The sequence below is a fragment of the Lacerta agilis genome, chromosome 15, assembly GCF_009819535.1.
Source record: "Lacerta agilis isolate rLacAgi1 chromosome 15, rLacAgi1.pri, whole genome shotgun sequence".
NCBI lineage: Eukaryota > Metazoa > Chordata > Lepidosauria > Squamata > Lacertidae > Lacerta > Lacerta agilis.
The window spans coordinates 32,544,178-32,556,176 of record NC_046326.1 but is presented as its reverse complement, the minus strand read 5'-3'; the positions used below and the strand labels follow the sequence as shown (position 1 = coordinate 32,556,176).

The 11,999-nt window shown below is 48.1% G+C and overlaps 1 protein-coding gene across 1 annotated transcript in view; it reads left to right on the top strand.

Moving 5' to 3' along the window:
• The first annotated feature begins 3,643 nt into the window (after positions 1-3,643).
• Positions 3,644-11,999, top strand: part of MYBBP1A (MYB binding protein 1a) — a 45,235-nt gene continuing 36,879 nt past the window's right edge. The window contains 9 exon segments of the mRNA XM_033171674.1: positions 3,644-3,853; positions 5,322-5,420; positions 5,700-5,783; positions 7,270-7,344; positions 8,004-8,111; positions 8,843-9,033; positions 9,396-9,563; positions 10,072-10,189; positions 10,483-10,772. Coding sequence (XP_033027565.1) covers positions 3,659-3,853; positions 5,322-5,420; positions 5,700-5,783; positions 7,270-7,344; positions 8,004-8,111; positions 8,843-9,033; positions 9,396-9,563; positions 10,072-10,189; positions 10,483-10,772 — 1,328 coding nt within the window. The 5' untranslated portion in view covers positions 3,644-3,658.

Genomic DNA, 11,999 nt, shown 5'->3' with positions numbered 1-11,999 from the left:
AAGTGAAGTGTTGGGGGAGGGGGGAGAGAAGAGAGGAGGGAGGAGGAGAGGTTTCAAAATGACCCAGTCCTAGCAGGCAGAAGAACCACATGTGGGGATTGGGGTGATGGAGGATTAAAAGCTTCTCTCCTGCTACCTGAGGAGAGATAGAGGAGGCAGTGCAGCTAGCCTCCCTCCCTCTGACCTGCTGGGAGGTGCAGAGAAGTGCTTTGCCATCCCATGCATGAAATTCTAGCCTTGGAGCACTGGCATTTCCAGCTTATAATCATTCCTCTGAATGCCAGCTGCTGGTCTGGTTGGCCACTGAGGGCAAGGCACAGTGAACGTATGTGAGCACCTGCCTCTCTTGGGAGATAATGGAAGTCTGCGCCTTTGGGACTAAAGCCAAACTGTTGGAGGGTCACTGTGCCTGCTGTGGCTGTAGAGACCAAAAATGGGAGAGACATGTTTTGTTGCAGCTGGGGCAAAGGAAGGCGCCCGGTTGTGCTGCTGCAGGTGCACCATGTCATTTCTTCTCTGCGCGCTCTTCTCAGCAGTCGGTCCTCCTTGGGTCACTGCTGTGGATACACAACCTGACTGTCTCCAGATGCTGCAGTCGTCTGCAAGGGATTCAGACAGGCAGGGTTGATGTTGCCAGCCTTTATGTCTCATTGGTAATGCAGTTGGTCTGCCAGGGGTGCCTGAAGACAGCTCCGCATAGAGCATGTCTATAGGAATCCTGCCATCTGTGTACGTGACCAAGCCAGCATAGATGTCGCTGAGACAGAACTGTGAACATGATGGGGATATGGACTTGGGAGAGCACATCTTTGTTTGAGACTATGTCCTGCCATGTGGTGACCAAAATCTTCCTGATGCCGTACATTGAAGCGGCGCTCCTGGTGGGTGTAAGTTGCCCACAACTCACTTTCATAATGCTGTGAGCTCAATACACAGGGTACTGTGCTATCTGTCTGTTTGTCTGTTCGTCTTCCACCTTTGTCTCCAATGATCTCAAGCTAGTGCATTTGGTTTTCCTCCTTCATCATTTTAGCCTCAAAACAACCCTGTGAGGTAGGTTAGGCAACTGCCTAATCTTCACATCAGTCAGTGAGCTTCATATGTCTAAGTAGGGATTTCAAGCCTGGACTCCCAGGTCCTAGTCAGATGCTCTAACCACTACACAACATGACTAGATGAGCCACTGGCATAATCCAGCAAGGCTCGTTTTATGTTCTTAATAATTACAAGAAGGACGATAGACAAGAAGGTATTTGTTTCATGAATTATCCCCAGATTAAGTTTATGGGAGGAAGACCCATAGAATCCAAGTGGGCAGACTTCTAAACAGACATGCACAGGATTGCAGCATCACTGTGTACTCTTGTCAACACCACTCCATGCTGTTTTGTTTCTCTTTAAAACCAATGGGGAAATAAATTAAAATATATAAAATAAAAAAGCAAACAGGCAGAGAAGGGAAGGGATGCACCCGCTAAACTGGAAGAAGAGTTTGGATTTTATATCCCGCTTTATCACTACCTGAAGAACATTCTCCTTTCCCTTCCTCCCCCACAACAAACAATCTGTGAGGTGAGTGGGGCTGAGAGACTTCAAAGAAGTGTGACTAGCCCAAGGTCACCCAGCAGCTGCATGTGGAGGAGTGGAGATGCGAACCCGGTTCACCAGATTACAAGCTAACTAAAAAAAAAAAAATGCCTTTAACTGTCTGCATAAGCCTAGAAATATTTGCAGCAGACATCTAAAAGTTAATACTGAGGGTGCTTCTGAATCTCTATCAGAAGACCGTTCCACAAGACTGAGCTGATGAAAATGAAGGCTCAATTTATAGCCTATACCGCACATATATCACATGCACATCTAAAATATTTTTAATCACATAAGATCAATAACAAACAAGACAGTCCCTGCCTGTAGGCTTATTACAGAAAAGACACAACACAGAAGGAAAAAGGGATGGGGAGGCAGAGAAAAAGAAGCAAATTCATCACATTGTCTTATGCTGGTTTTTTGGTAATAATTGGTATATTTGTTATTATTGTCAGGGTAATAACATTTAAAAAACCTTTTATTTCTAAATATCAGGCTATTGTTTGTTCCACATTATGACATTCCCACTTAAAGCTAAAAACTAACCAAGAATTCCAAACAGTAGCATTATCTCACAGGGGGCATTTAGACATTGTTGTCCTCATTAACATAAAAAATAACTTTTTTGCTGGATAGTGGAAAATTAATCTTTGTTTTGGCATACCTTAATCTTTGAGTTAATTCTTCTTCTTCAGCAGCAGCAGCTATGGAGTAGATTCAACTAGACCACAAATCCTCATTTAATCCCTCTATATACCGATTGCCATCCCAATCTCCTAGCGATGCGAGATTCCAGGCGCCTACGCAGGGTTCCATTTTCTCGAAATGATGGGATGGTGGAGACTGTGGTGTCTTTCTGATATATGGTTTATTTACACATATATTTAAGCTGAGCCTACGAGGGAGGGCTCATACCATTAACCCCCCTCCCAAGAGGATCTTCCTTCTCCCATAGTCACACAGCTTTCAATTCCACCATAAATGAGGCATGGTTCTGTCCCTCAGCGACCCCGCCTGCAGCCTTGCTCTGAGCTCACACACACAACACCCATTTTGCTTCTGGCACAGAGCCACTTCCTTTGTTACCTTCACCACCCGTACTTTGGGAGCCATTATGGCCCTTGGCTGGCTAATTCAGTAATTGAATCCCTGCTGGATCCAGGAATTTGAAGAGACTCAGGCACAAAGCCTACCCCCCCCCCAAAAAAAACACCTCACACACAGCCATACTTTCAATTTCTTGCCATAACCATCCCATCCCAGCAGTTAACAGTGAACGTGGGCTCAACCCTTTCTCCAAAGCATTTCCATTTATTTGCGTAGCAGGCAGTGGTGAGGGATGGCAGGAATTGGGAGCCCAACAGCATCTGCAAAGCCACTAATTAATAGCTGTCAACTTTCCCTTTTTTGCGGGAAATTCCCTTATTCCAACGCCGTTTCCCGCTGCAAAAAAGGTAAGGTTGACAGCTATGGTTCCCAATGCAAGAAATACAGTAGTAGTTCCTCATCACTGAATTTTGCGCCCTGGGCGAGTCTAACTACTTGCAGAAACGCCCCCCCCCCCAATTGCTAACTCCAATTTTCAAAAACAAAATACTGCGGGAAAACACAACACTTGAAACTGCAAAGTTTATTGCAGATGGCAAGAATAAAGAACGCAACGACGTTTGATCGCCTTTCTCAAAATACGTCTTAGCGCACACGAATCCTTTGGTAATAATGTGAATCTATAGAAAACAGTGCCCCGCAAAAGTCAGTGCTGCGCCTTTCTGTGGTCTGCGCCCCAGGCGGCTGACAGCATCACCCTTAGGCAAGGAAACGTGCCACCAACCCCCCCCCCCCAAAAGAGCTCACATCCCAGGCAGGGATTGATGCGCATGCAGAGTCTGGCGTTTCCACGTGGGGCAGGCAAGTGCGTTGTGCGAAGGAGGAAGCTGAAGAAAGCGAAAGCCCCGGCAGGGAGGGTCCTATCCAGCCTCTGCTTTCCTTAACCCGGAAGGGGAGGTTCTCACGTGCGCCTCTGCGCTCCCTCCTTCCACGTGCGTCTTTTTGCTGCGCTGCCTCCAGCATGGCCGGGGATGGCAGCGGTAGCGGTAGCCCCAGCGAGGAAGCACTCGCCGCGGCCCCGATCTCCCACCCGGGCCGGCTCCTGGGCCAGAACCGGCAGTTTTTGGATTTCTTCTGGGACATCGCCAAGCCCCAGCAGGAGACGCGCTTGAAGGCGACGGAGGATCTGCTGCGCTACTTGCGAGAGAACCAGAAAGTAAGAGAGACGGTGGAAAGTTAATACTTTTTGCACCACGCTACGCTTCCCCCTATGGGTTAAAAGGGCGGCTACGCTGGTAATGATAATGATAATAAAATATATGCCAGCCATCTAACTGGGTCGTCCCAGCCACTCAGGGCGGCTTCCGAGAAATTAAAACATCAAACACAGTATAACATCAGTATAACATTCTGAAGAAGTGTGCATGCACACGAAAGCTCATACCAAGAACAAACTCAGTTGGTCTCTAAGGTGCTACTGGAAAGAATTTCCTATTTTGTTTCCTAGTATAACATCAGACATTAAAAACACAAAACATGAAAAAACATGAAAGCCGCGTCTCTCCCCCTCTCCCCTACCCCCCAAAGTATGTGTTTGCAAGTATTGTTATTATATATTGTTTAAGTTCCAGCCCCAGGAGTCCCTTTGAAATGGATTTTGTCCCGCCGATTTCAGTAGGTCTTCTCTGACTATGGCTCAGTACAGCCGATTGTTTTTAAATTTTATTTTAATAGCAAAAACGATGTCTAAAGTCGTATAGCACCTGGACAAATAAAAGACTGCCTTCAGGTTTGCAGTGTTAACAGACAGGATACAAAAGGAATAGGGAGGGAGGAGGAAATGGATGGGACCAGGTTGGTCTCTCTTGCTATGGTGAGAGGGGGGGGGGGGTGCAGCCGCCCAGTGGGGTCTCTGGCCTAAAGCAGTCCCAAGGTAATGATGGCATCGCATTAACTTCTCTGTAGCACTCTCACATTCTGCATTGGGTGAAATTCACCTTTGGGTGTTTGTGGGCAGAAGTTTTCAGGGAAGTGAAGTCACCAAAATCTGCCCAGCAAAATTCTTTCCCTGAAAAACGCTGCGTTGGATCCTTGGGGTGCCTTCCAACACTACGGTTGTACAAAGCCACACAAGGCCTATTGGTAGCAGTTTTGCACACCTATTTCATTAGGGAAAGTGGCATATACATTTTATAATAAATAATTTGCTGCATGCAAACGGGGGGGGGGGGGAATCACCATACTGTGTTTTGAGTTGATTTTATGACGTTATGTTTGTGAGAAACATATAGTTAGCAAGCCTATACACACAGAGAGACATTTGATGCTGGGATTGCCCTTTAAACATGCTCAGAGGTGGTTTTCCCCTCTGTTGTTTCCAGGTATTTGAACAAGGGAGCTATGGATTAGAATAAAGCTCCACCAGTGTTTAGGAAGAAGGCTGATGGGGTTGGCCTACTTTGGAAGGTTGTTAGGATTATGAATGTGGCTGTGGAATTTAAGAGGTTTTAGGTAAACTGATTCTTTAAGTTAAAAAATAAATTGATCAGTGTAAAAGCTGCTCTGAATTAAGCAGAACATTAAAAAAAAACTATTTTAAAGGAAAATAAACATTATTTTGGTATGTGGCGTAGTCAAAAACCCCACCATCACCACTGCCTGAACTTCTGAATATTTTATTTTAGGACGACGAGCAACTGAAATACAGCTTGAAGCGCCTGATTGATGGGTTGGGAGCAACGCGTGAAGCGGCCCGTCCAGGATTCAGTTTGGCTTTAGCTCAGGTTGGTGTTCCTCATTGGAGTGCATTTGGGCTTTCTTGCTTTTAAGATTTTTAAAAAAACAAAGTTGAATTTAAAAATAATTCCTTCCATAATTCTTCCGTAGAAGAATAATAAAAAAAGTTGAAAGTAACATGTAGCCCTCCTGATGTTGTTGGACTACAACTCCCATCAGCCACAGCCAAAGGTTAGGAGCGATGGGGGTTGTAGTCCCAGTGGCATCCCGTTGCGTCTCTTCTCAGCGATTCCCGCAGGTGTTCCCTTCTTTTTCTCTCTCCCCAGGTATTGCAGGTTTTTGAGGAGATCTCCCTCCTCACAGTCCTGGACCAGATCAAAGAAAAATATGACCTCGGCAGAGTGAAGAAGGTAAGGGGACGGGGCGAGCTTTGAGTTTACAGTTTGTGGTTGCCGTGAACAGCAGGATTTTGTTAAGAGGCGCTCTGCAGGTCCGCTGTGTTAATCTGGTGATCCAATCAGCAGCAGTCCACACGGGCCAAATCCTGGCCATTCGTTGGACCCCAGCCCCCGGGGTTTTTTGATTTTGTTCTGCAGGATTTGGCAGGGTGACTGGTGTCGATTGGATCGTCGGCATAGCAACCTGCTTTGAACAGGCGCTGAGAGAGAGAATGTGCCACACCAAAGTTTCACCCAGAGTGACTTATGCTTGTGACCATAAGGAAGTTTGTGGGTTGCTGGTGCCCATTGGGAGTGCCTGTTTAAAGTGGCATCGTGGTGCATTGAAAGAACGGTGCAAAGAGCCAGTTTGGCGTAATGTGTAGAGTGTTGGACTACGGCCTGGGAGACCAGGGTTCGAATCCCCACTCGTCCATGAAGCTCCCTGGGCGACCCTGGGCCAGTTGCCATCTCTTAGCCTGACCTACCTCACAGGTTTGTTGTGAGGGTGAAATGGGGAGGAGGAAAACCACGTACACCACTTTGAGATCCTTGGACGATAAAGGTTGTATGGAAATATAACAAATAAATAAACAATTTCTCAGCATCAAATATGGGTAATAAAACAGGCTTTTTTTTTTTTAAAAAAAAAAAAGCTAACTGCAGTTGACCTGAACCGTGATCCTCTGTGCCAGCAAAATGGGACAACGTGTTTAATATAAAAGCAGAAGCGAAAGCTTCTGAGATCTTTCTGGTCACGCTAGAGGACAAAAGGGGATGTCACAGCAAACTATGGTTTGTCGTAATGTGTGATCATGGCTGTCTGGCTGGAGAAAGTGGGGGGAAGCCTCTGAAAATGGGGTGAGGGGGAAATCCTCATTGTCTGAGACAGCTAGGAACGTATCACGGCCCATAGTTTGAGAAGCACCGGGTAAAAGCTGGTTATTCATTTATTCAGGCCATTTGTACCCTGCTCTTCAGTAAAAAAAAAAATGCTTCCATGTTAGCTTGCAGGCAGTCAGATAACAAAGCAGTCTTGCAGTCTGAAACAACATGACACACAAGGGAAGAGGGCAGGGAGGGAAGAGGAAAAAAGCAAACTCAGGATGACCATCCGGCATGGAAACAGTTCAGCAGTAGAAGGTCTTTCAGCAGAGCTGGGGGAATGGACCCTGCTCCACACATCTCTCAAGATACTTCCCTTGTCCCCCCTAAACAGTATTTGGGGTCATTTGGGGGGGGCCCTATTCGATCAGCGGTGGGAAGTTTTTTTTTTTAGGTTGAGGGCTGTATTTCCATATTGAAAGGTTTTGGGGGGCTGATGGGGACCCATTCAAGTGTTGAGTGTTGCTAGATACTTCCTGTTGTTTGCAAGTTTGCTCGCTCTAAAGAGTCGCTCGCAAGATTCCACAGCCTTGCCTAGAATGTCTTTCTATGTTGGTTTCCCATTTTGCTTCAGAAACTCTTCCGAAATGCTCTGTTTGGGAACTTTTTCGGTGTTCTGGCTCTGTTCCAGTCCGGGCGTCTTCCAAAGGTAACACTAAATGCAAATGTTTCAGGTCTGCATGCCCCTGGTGCAAACCCTGTGACGTGATGATGATGATGATGATGATAATAATAATAATAATAATAATAATAATAATAATATGCTGAATTCTCTGATGTGCATAAATTTTGCTGATAGAGTCAGCTCTGCTGAGTTGTCTGCTGAATGGGAGGCCCTGGAGATCACTTCCACCAGTCCCTGGAAATCCCAAATCACCCCCCCCCTTTCCAGGCATTGCTCACATATGCTTTCAAGCCTCGCTTGGAATCCATATGGACTAGAAACTTGAGAGAGCTCCTGCGCCTCCTAATGGAACACATGAAGCTCAAGTGTTCTGAGCTGATTCTTTGGCGCATCTGAAACATCTGCTCTGCCTGGCAGCTGGTGGTAGAGTGAGGAGTGTTTTTCCTCCATCGGCTATTATATCCTTGGGTGGGCGATTTTTTCCTGTTAAGTTTTTCCCTCTGGGGTAACCTCTCAGGGAGGACTAAGACTATCCCTTGCTGAAACCCTCAAAAGCTTCTGGAAGTCACTGCCAACAGTGTTGAGCTAGATGGATCAGTTCCTCAAATACATGCTTTCACTCTTGCGTTCCCTGGGTCCTCTCCATCCTTGTAGACGCACCCACTTTTCTCTAAATTCCTTAGGATTCAAAAGCTCTCCTTGGCTGCGTCCAGCTTCTCCAGAGCCTTTCGGATCACCACGCCCACCTCAAAGACCTTCCTAGGAAGACATTGGCTGACATCGTTTCCGAGGTAGGGAGATGTGGGGTGTTGTTGCAAAAAAAACAAGGGAGCCTCTTAAATATATAGTTGCGTAGCTTCTTCTGCAAGAAGGGCTTGCCGGCACCAACCCATCCCCGTTAGACCGCTGGTGCTAATTATGATGCCTCGACAGGACACAGGGAAATATTCCTGAGCTACAATTCTCTTTGAGTGGTTCAGCAGTCAATCCCTCTTCACGGGGAACTCTGGGAGGGGAATGCGGTTCTCCTAGCAGCTCTCAGCACTGCAGTTCCCAGAATGCTTTGCAGGGGAGCCATGTTTAAACTGCGCTTTAAACGTTTGTTGTGACTGTGGCCTCAGATGGATGCCACCCATAATTGTCACGTAGGCCAGGATATCTGGCACCTGAGTGAGTTCCACGGAAGCGAATGCTGATGTATTGCCAAGCAAACAAGTTTGAGGAGAAACAAAAGTCCAAAGATGGTGCTGGGGGGGTGGGGTGGGCGGACTTGGCTGTGGGTGGCTTTATAAAATGGAGGACAAGGCGGGTGCAGAAAGAGATGGGCTTGTTCTGGGGGGGTTGGTTAGCCACTGAAGGGGCCTAGGAAGGGTTGTTGGATGGTCTGAGCGATGGAGGAGGTGAATAATTTTGGCACAGGAGTCTTGCCTAGAGGTGGGAGGTTTGAGATGCAAAACTGGGGAATCTAGCATGGACGTCCAAACCAGGGAGTTGTTCGCTTTTGTTTTTGCTGGGGGCTCAGATTCCGGAGGCTGTGTTTGAAGAGGTCCTTTTCAGCTTCTTGGAAGATGACCTCACCTCGGCCTTCAGCAGCCCAGGGCAGCTCTACCTCCTGCTGGTGGGCATCCAGAAGTTCCCCAGGGTTCTTCGGCCAGAAAAACTGAAGGCCCTCTTGGGCACGACTGCCGTCATCACGGCAGAAAACATTCCCAGGTATGTTGACCAGGAACATTCCCAGGTATGTTGCTTTCCAGCTCTTGCAGTGAAGGAAGGAAAAGGAGGGTTCTGGGATCTAAGATTCTTCTGGGGTGTTGTTCAATGGTAGATCCCCGCTCTCAGCATGCAGAAGGTCCCCAGTCCAGTCTTCAGCATCTCCAAGGAGGGCAGGGAAAGGCCCCCAGTCGACATCCTGGGGAGCTGCTGCCAGTCTGACTAGGCCGTACTCAGCTGTATGGGCCGACAGCCTGCTCTAGCCTAAGGAAGCGATGTGTGCCCCTAGGCTTTGCCTCCATGCAATGGAAGGCAGTTTTTAATTTTTTTTTTTTAAAAAAAATTTGTTTTGCTCTTCGTTGCAGGCTGCTGGAGGTTTTGAAAATGGCGGCCAAGTCTGAGAAAAAGGACAGAAGTCTTCCTACTGTCGGACTGGACTTGATGAAAGTGGCCCTGAAAGAAGGCACCTTTGAGCTCTTCTGGAAAGAAGCTGTTGAGAATGGCCTGCTGAAGGACAACGTTGGACCTTGCAGGTTGGCTGGGGAAGTTTTCGCTTGTCTGTCACTCGCTACATTCACACCACATGTTTTGAAGCACTGTGACACACTTTGCAACAGTCCCAAGAATTCTGGGAGCTGTAGTTCGTTGAGGGTCCTGAGAGTGGTTAGAAGGCCCCTTTTCCCTTCACAGAGCTACGGTTTCTAGAATGTTTTAGCAATCAATCCCTCTTCACAGAGAACTCTGGGAATTGTAGTTCAGTGAGGGAACTAGGGAGTCCACAGTTCCCATAATTCTTTGGGGGAAGCCATGACTGTTGTAATGCTTTAAATGTATGGTGTGAACATGGCCTCGGTCTCTCCTTGCACTTCTTTCTCCCATTTTTATAAATCCCAGTGGTTTTCGAACTGTGCTCTGGGAGGCTGTCAAATTCTTCGCGAGTTTAGCAGGCCGTTTATGAAATCAGTAAAGGCAGGCCCCTTGAAAGCCAGTAAGCTGCTTTCACACATTATTTCTTATCCTGTGTGTCTTGTTCTTCCTCAGTTACATGTGTTACCGGTTGCTGGGCAGCTCTCTCCCGCTCCTGTCGGCTAGCCAGCTAAGGATGGTTCTCCGAGGGGAAGTTATGCGTCATTACGGGACCCATGTTGTGTCCACCCAGGTAGAGTAATGGCAACAATATCCCTTCCCCAGTATGGTAGCCCCCATAGTTTGCTGGAAAACAACTCCCAACATCTCTATTGATCTTGCTCTCTGGGACAGATGTAGTCCAAAATGCCCGCAGGCCGCTAGGATGGCGAAGGCTGGTCTACCCTGATCGGCAGTGGCTCTCCAGGATTTCAGACAGCAAACGTTCCCAGCCCTCCCTGGAGACACCAGGGATTGGGCCCTTCTGCTTGCCAAGCAGGTGTCCTGCTGCTCAGCCGCAGCCCCTCTCCTGCCTGTGTTTTTCAGATGCACGATAGATTCAAGTTTGCCCCAGAGATGGAGGCCTACGTTGACTCATTTTTGGAGGGATGCAGTGACCCGGCCAAGCAGCTGGCGGCGATGGTTGGTTTCTCCACGCTCACCAACCAAGGCTACCCAGTGGTGCCCAGCTTCTGGAAAGTGCTGAGGCACCTGCTCCCCGGGGCGTTGCTGAAGTACACGGCCTGGCTCAAGAACATGTTCCTCGACCCGGATTTGGACGCCTGCGTGGATTTCGCCACCAAGCGGCAGCAGCAGAACGAGAAGAAGACGGACGCGTGAGTGGCAGCTGGGGGGAAGGTGGAGGCACCTCTGGCAGAATAGGAAGCAGCCTTACGCTGGGTCAGACCACTGTGAAGAAAGTCCTTCGTGCAGAGCGTAGTTAAACTATGGAACTCCCTTCCACAGGAGGCTGTGATGGCCACCAAGTTAGATGGCCTTAAAAGAGGATTAGACAAATTCATGGAGGAGAGGGCTACCCATGGCTACTAGCCATGATGGCTGTGCTCTGCCTCCACAGTCTGAATACCATTTGCCGGAAACCACAGGAGGGGAGAGGGCTCTTGTGTTCGAATCCTGCTTGTGGGTTTCCTACAGGCATCTGACTGGCCACTGTGAGAACAGGATGCTGGACTAGATGGGTCACTGGCCTGATCCAGCAGAGCTTTTCTTCTGCTCTTCTCTCTCCCAGTCAGGAGAGTTGCCAGGGGTTGAACCTGGGACCTTCTGCACTCAAAGCAGATGCTCTACGACTGAGATTCTACCCTTCCCCTAGTTTTCCACACACACCTGAAGCTCCTGTTGGTATTAGTGAGGCTTTGCCACTGGATTCTCCTCTGGCGTTAATTTCTGTGAGGTTTCTTGGCTGTACTGTATTTGTATTTTCCACCAAGGGACCGTGAAGTCTTTAGGTTGGCCAAAGCTCCCTATAGCTCAGTCGGTTAGAGCCTGAGACTCTTAATCTCAGGGCCGTGGCTTCGAACCCCACAGTGGGCAAAAGATTCCTACTTTGCAGGGGCGTGGGACTAGATGACCCTCGGGGTCCCTTCCGGCTCTACAGTTCTATGATTCCCACCTATACTGGGGGTGGTGGTCAACTGATTTGGTCAACTGTTGCCACAGGAACAAAGGACGCTGGGTGTTGTTGTTTTTTAACCGAAACCACATTCCCACCATTGTAAGCAGCCATGACTTCCTCCAAAGGATTCTGGGTACTAGGAGTTGTTACGAAGCGCCTGTTCCCCTCAGAGAGCTACAATTCCCACAGCGCCCTGTGAAGAGGGATTGATTGTTAAACCGCTCTGGGAATCTTAGCTCTCTGAGAGGAACAGGAATCTCCTCTTAACTCTAAGCACCCTAAACAAATGAAAGTACCCAGAATTCTTTGCGGGAAGCCATGACTGTTTAGTACCACGGCACTTTAAATGAATGGTGCGAAAGTGGCCAAAGGGGGTGGGGGTTCCCGGCCCCACCTGGCAATACTGGAGGCGTCTTATAACGCTAAA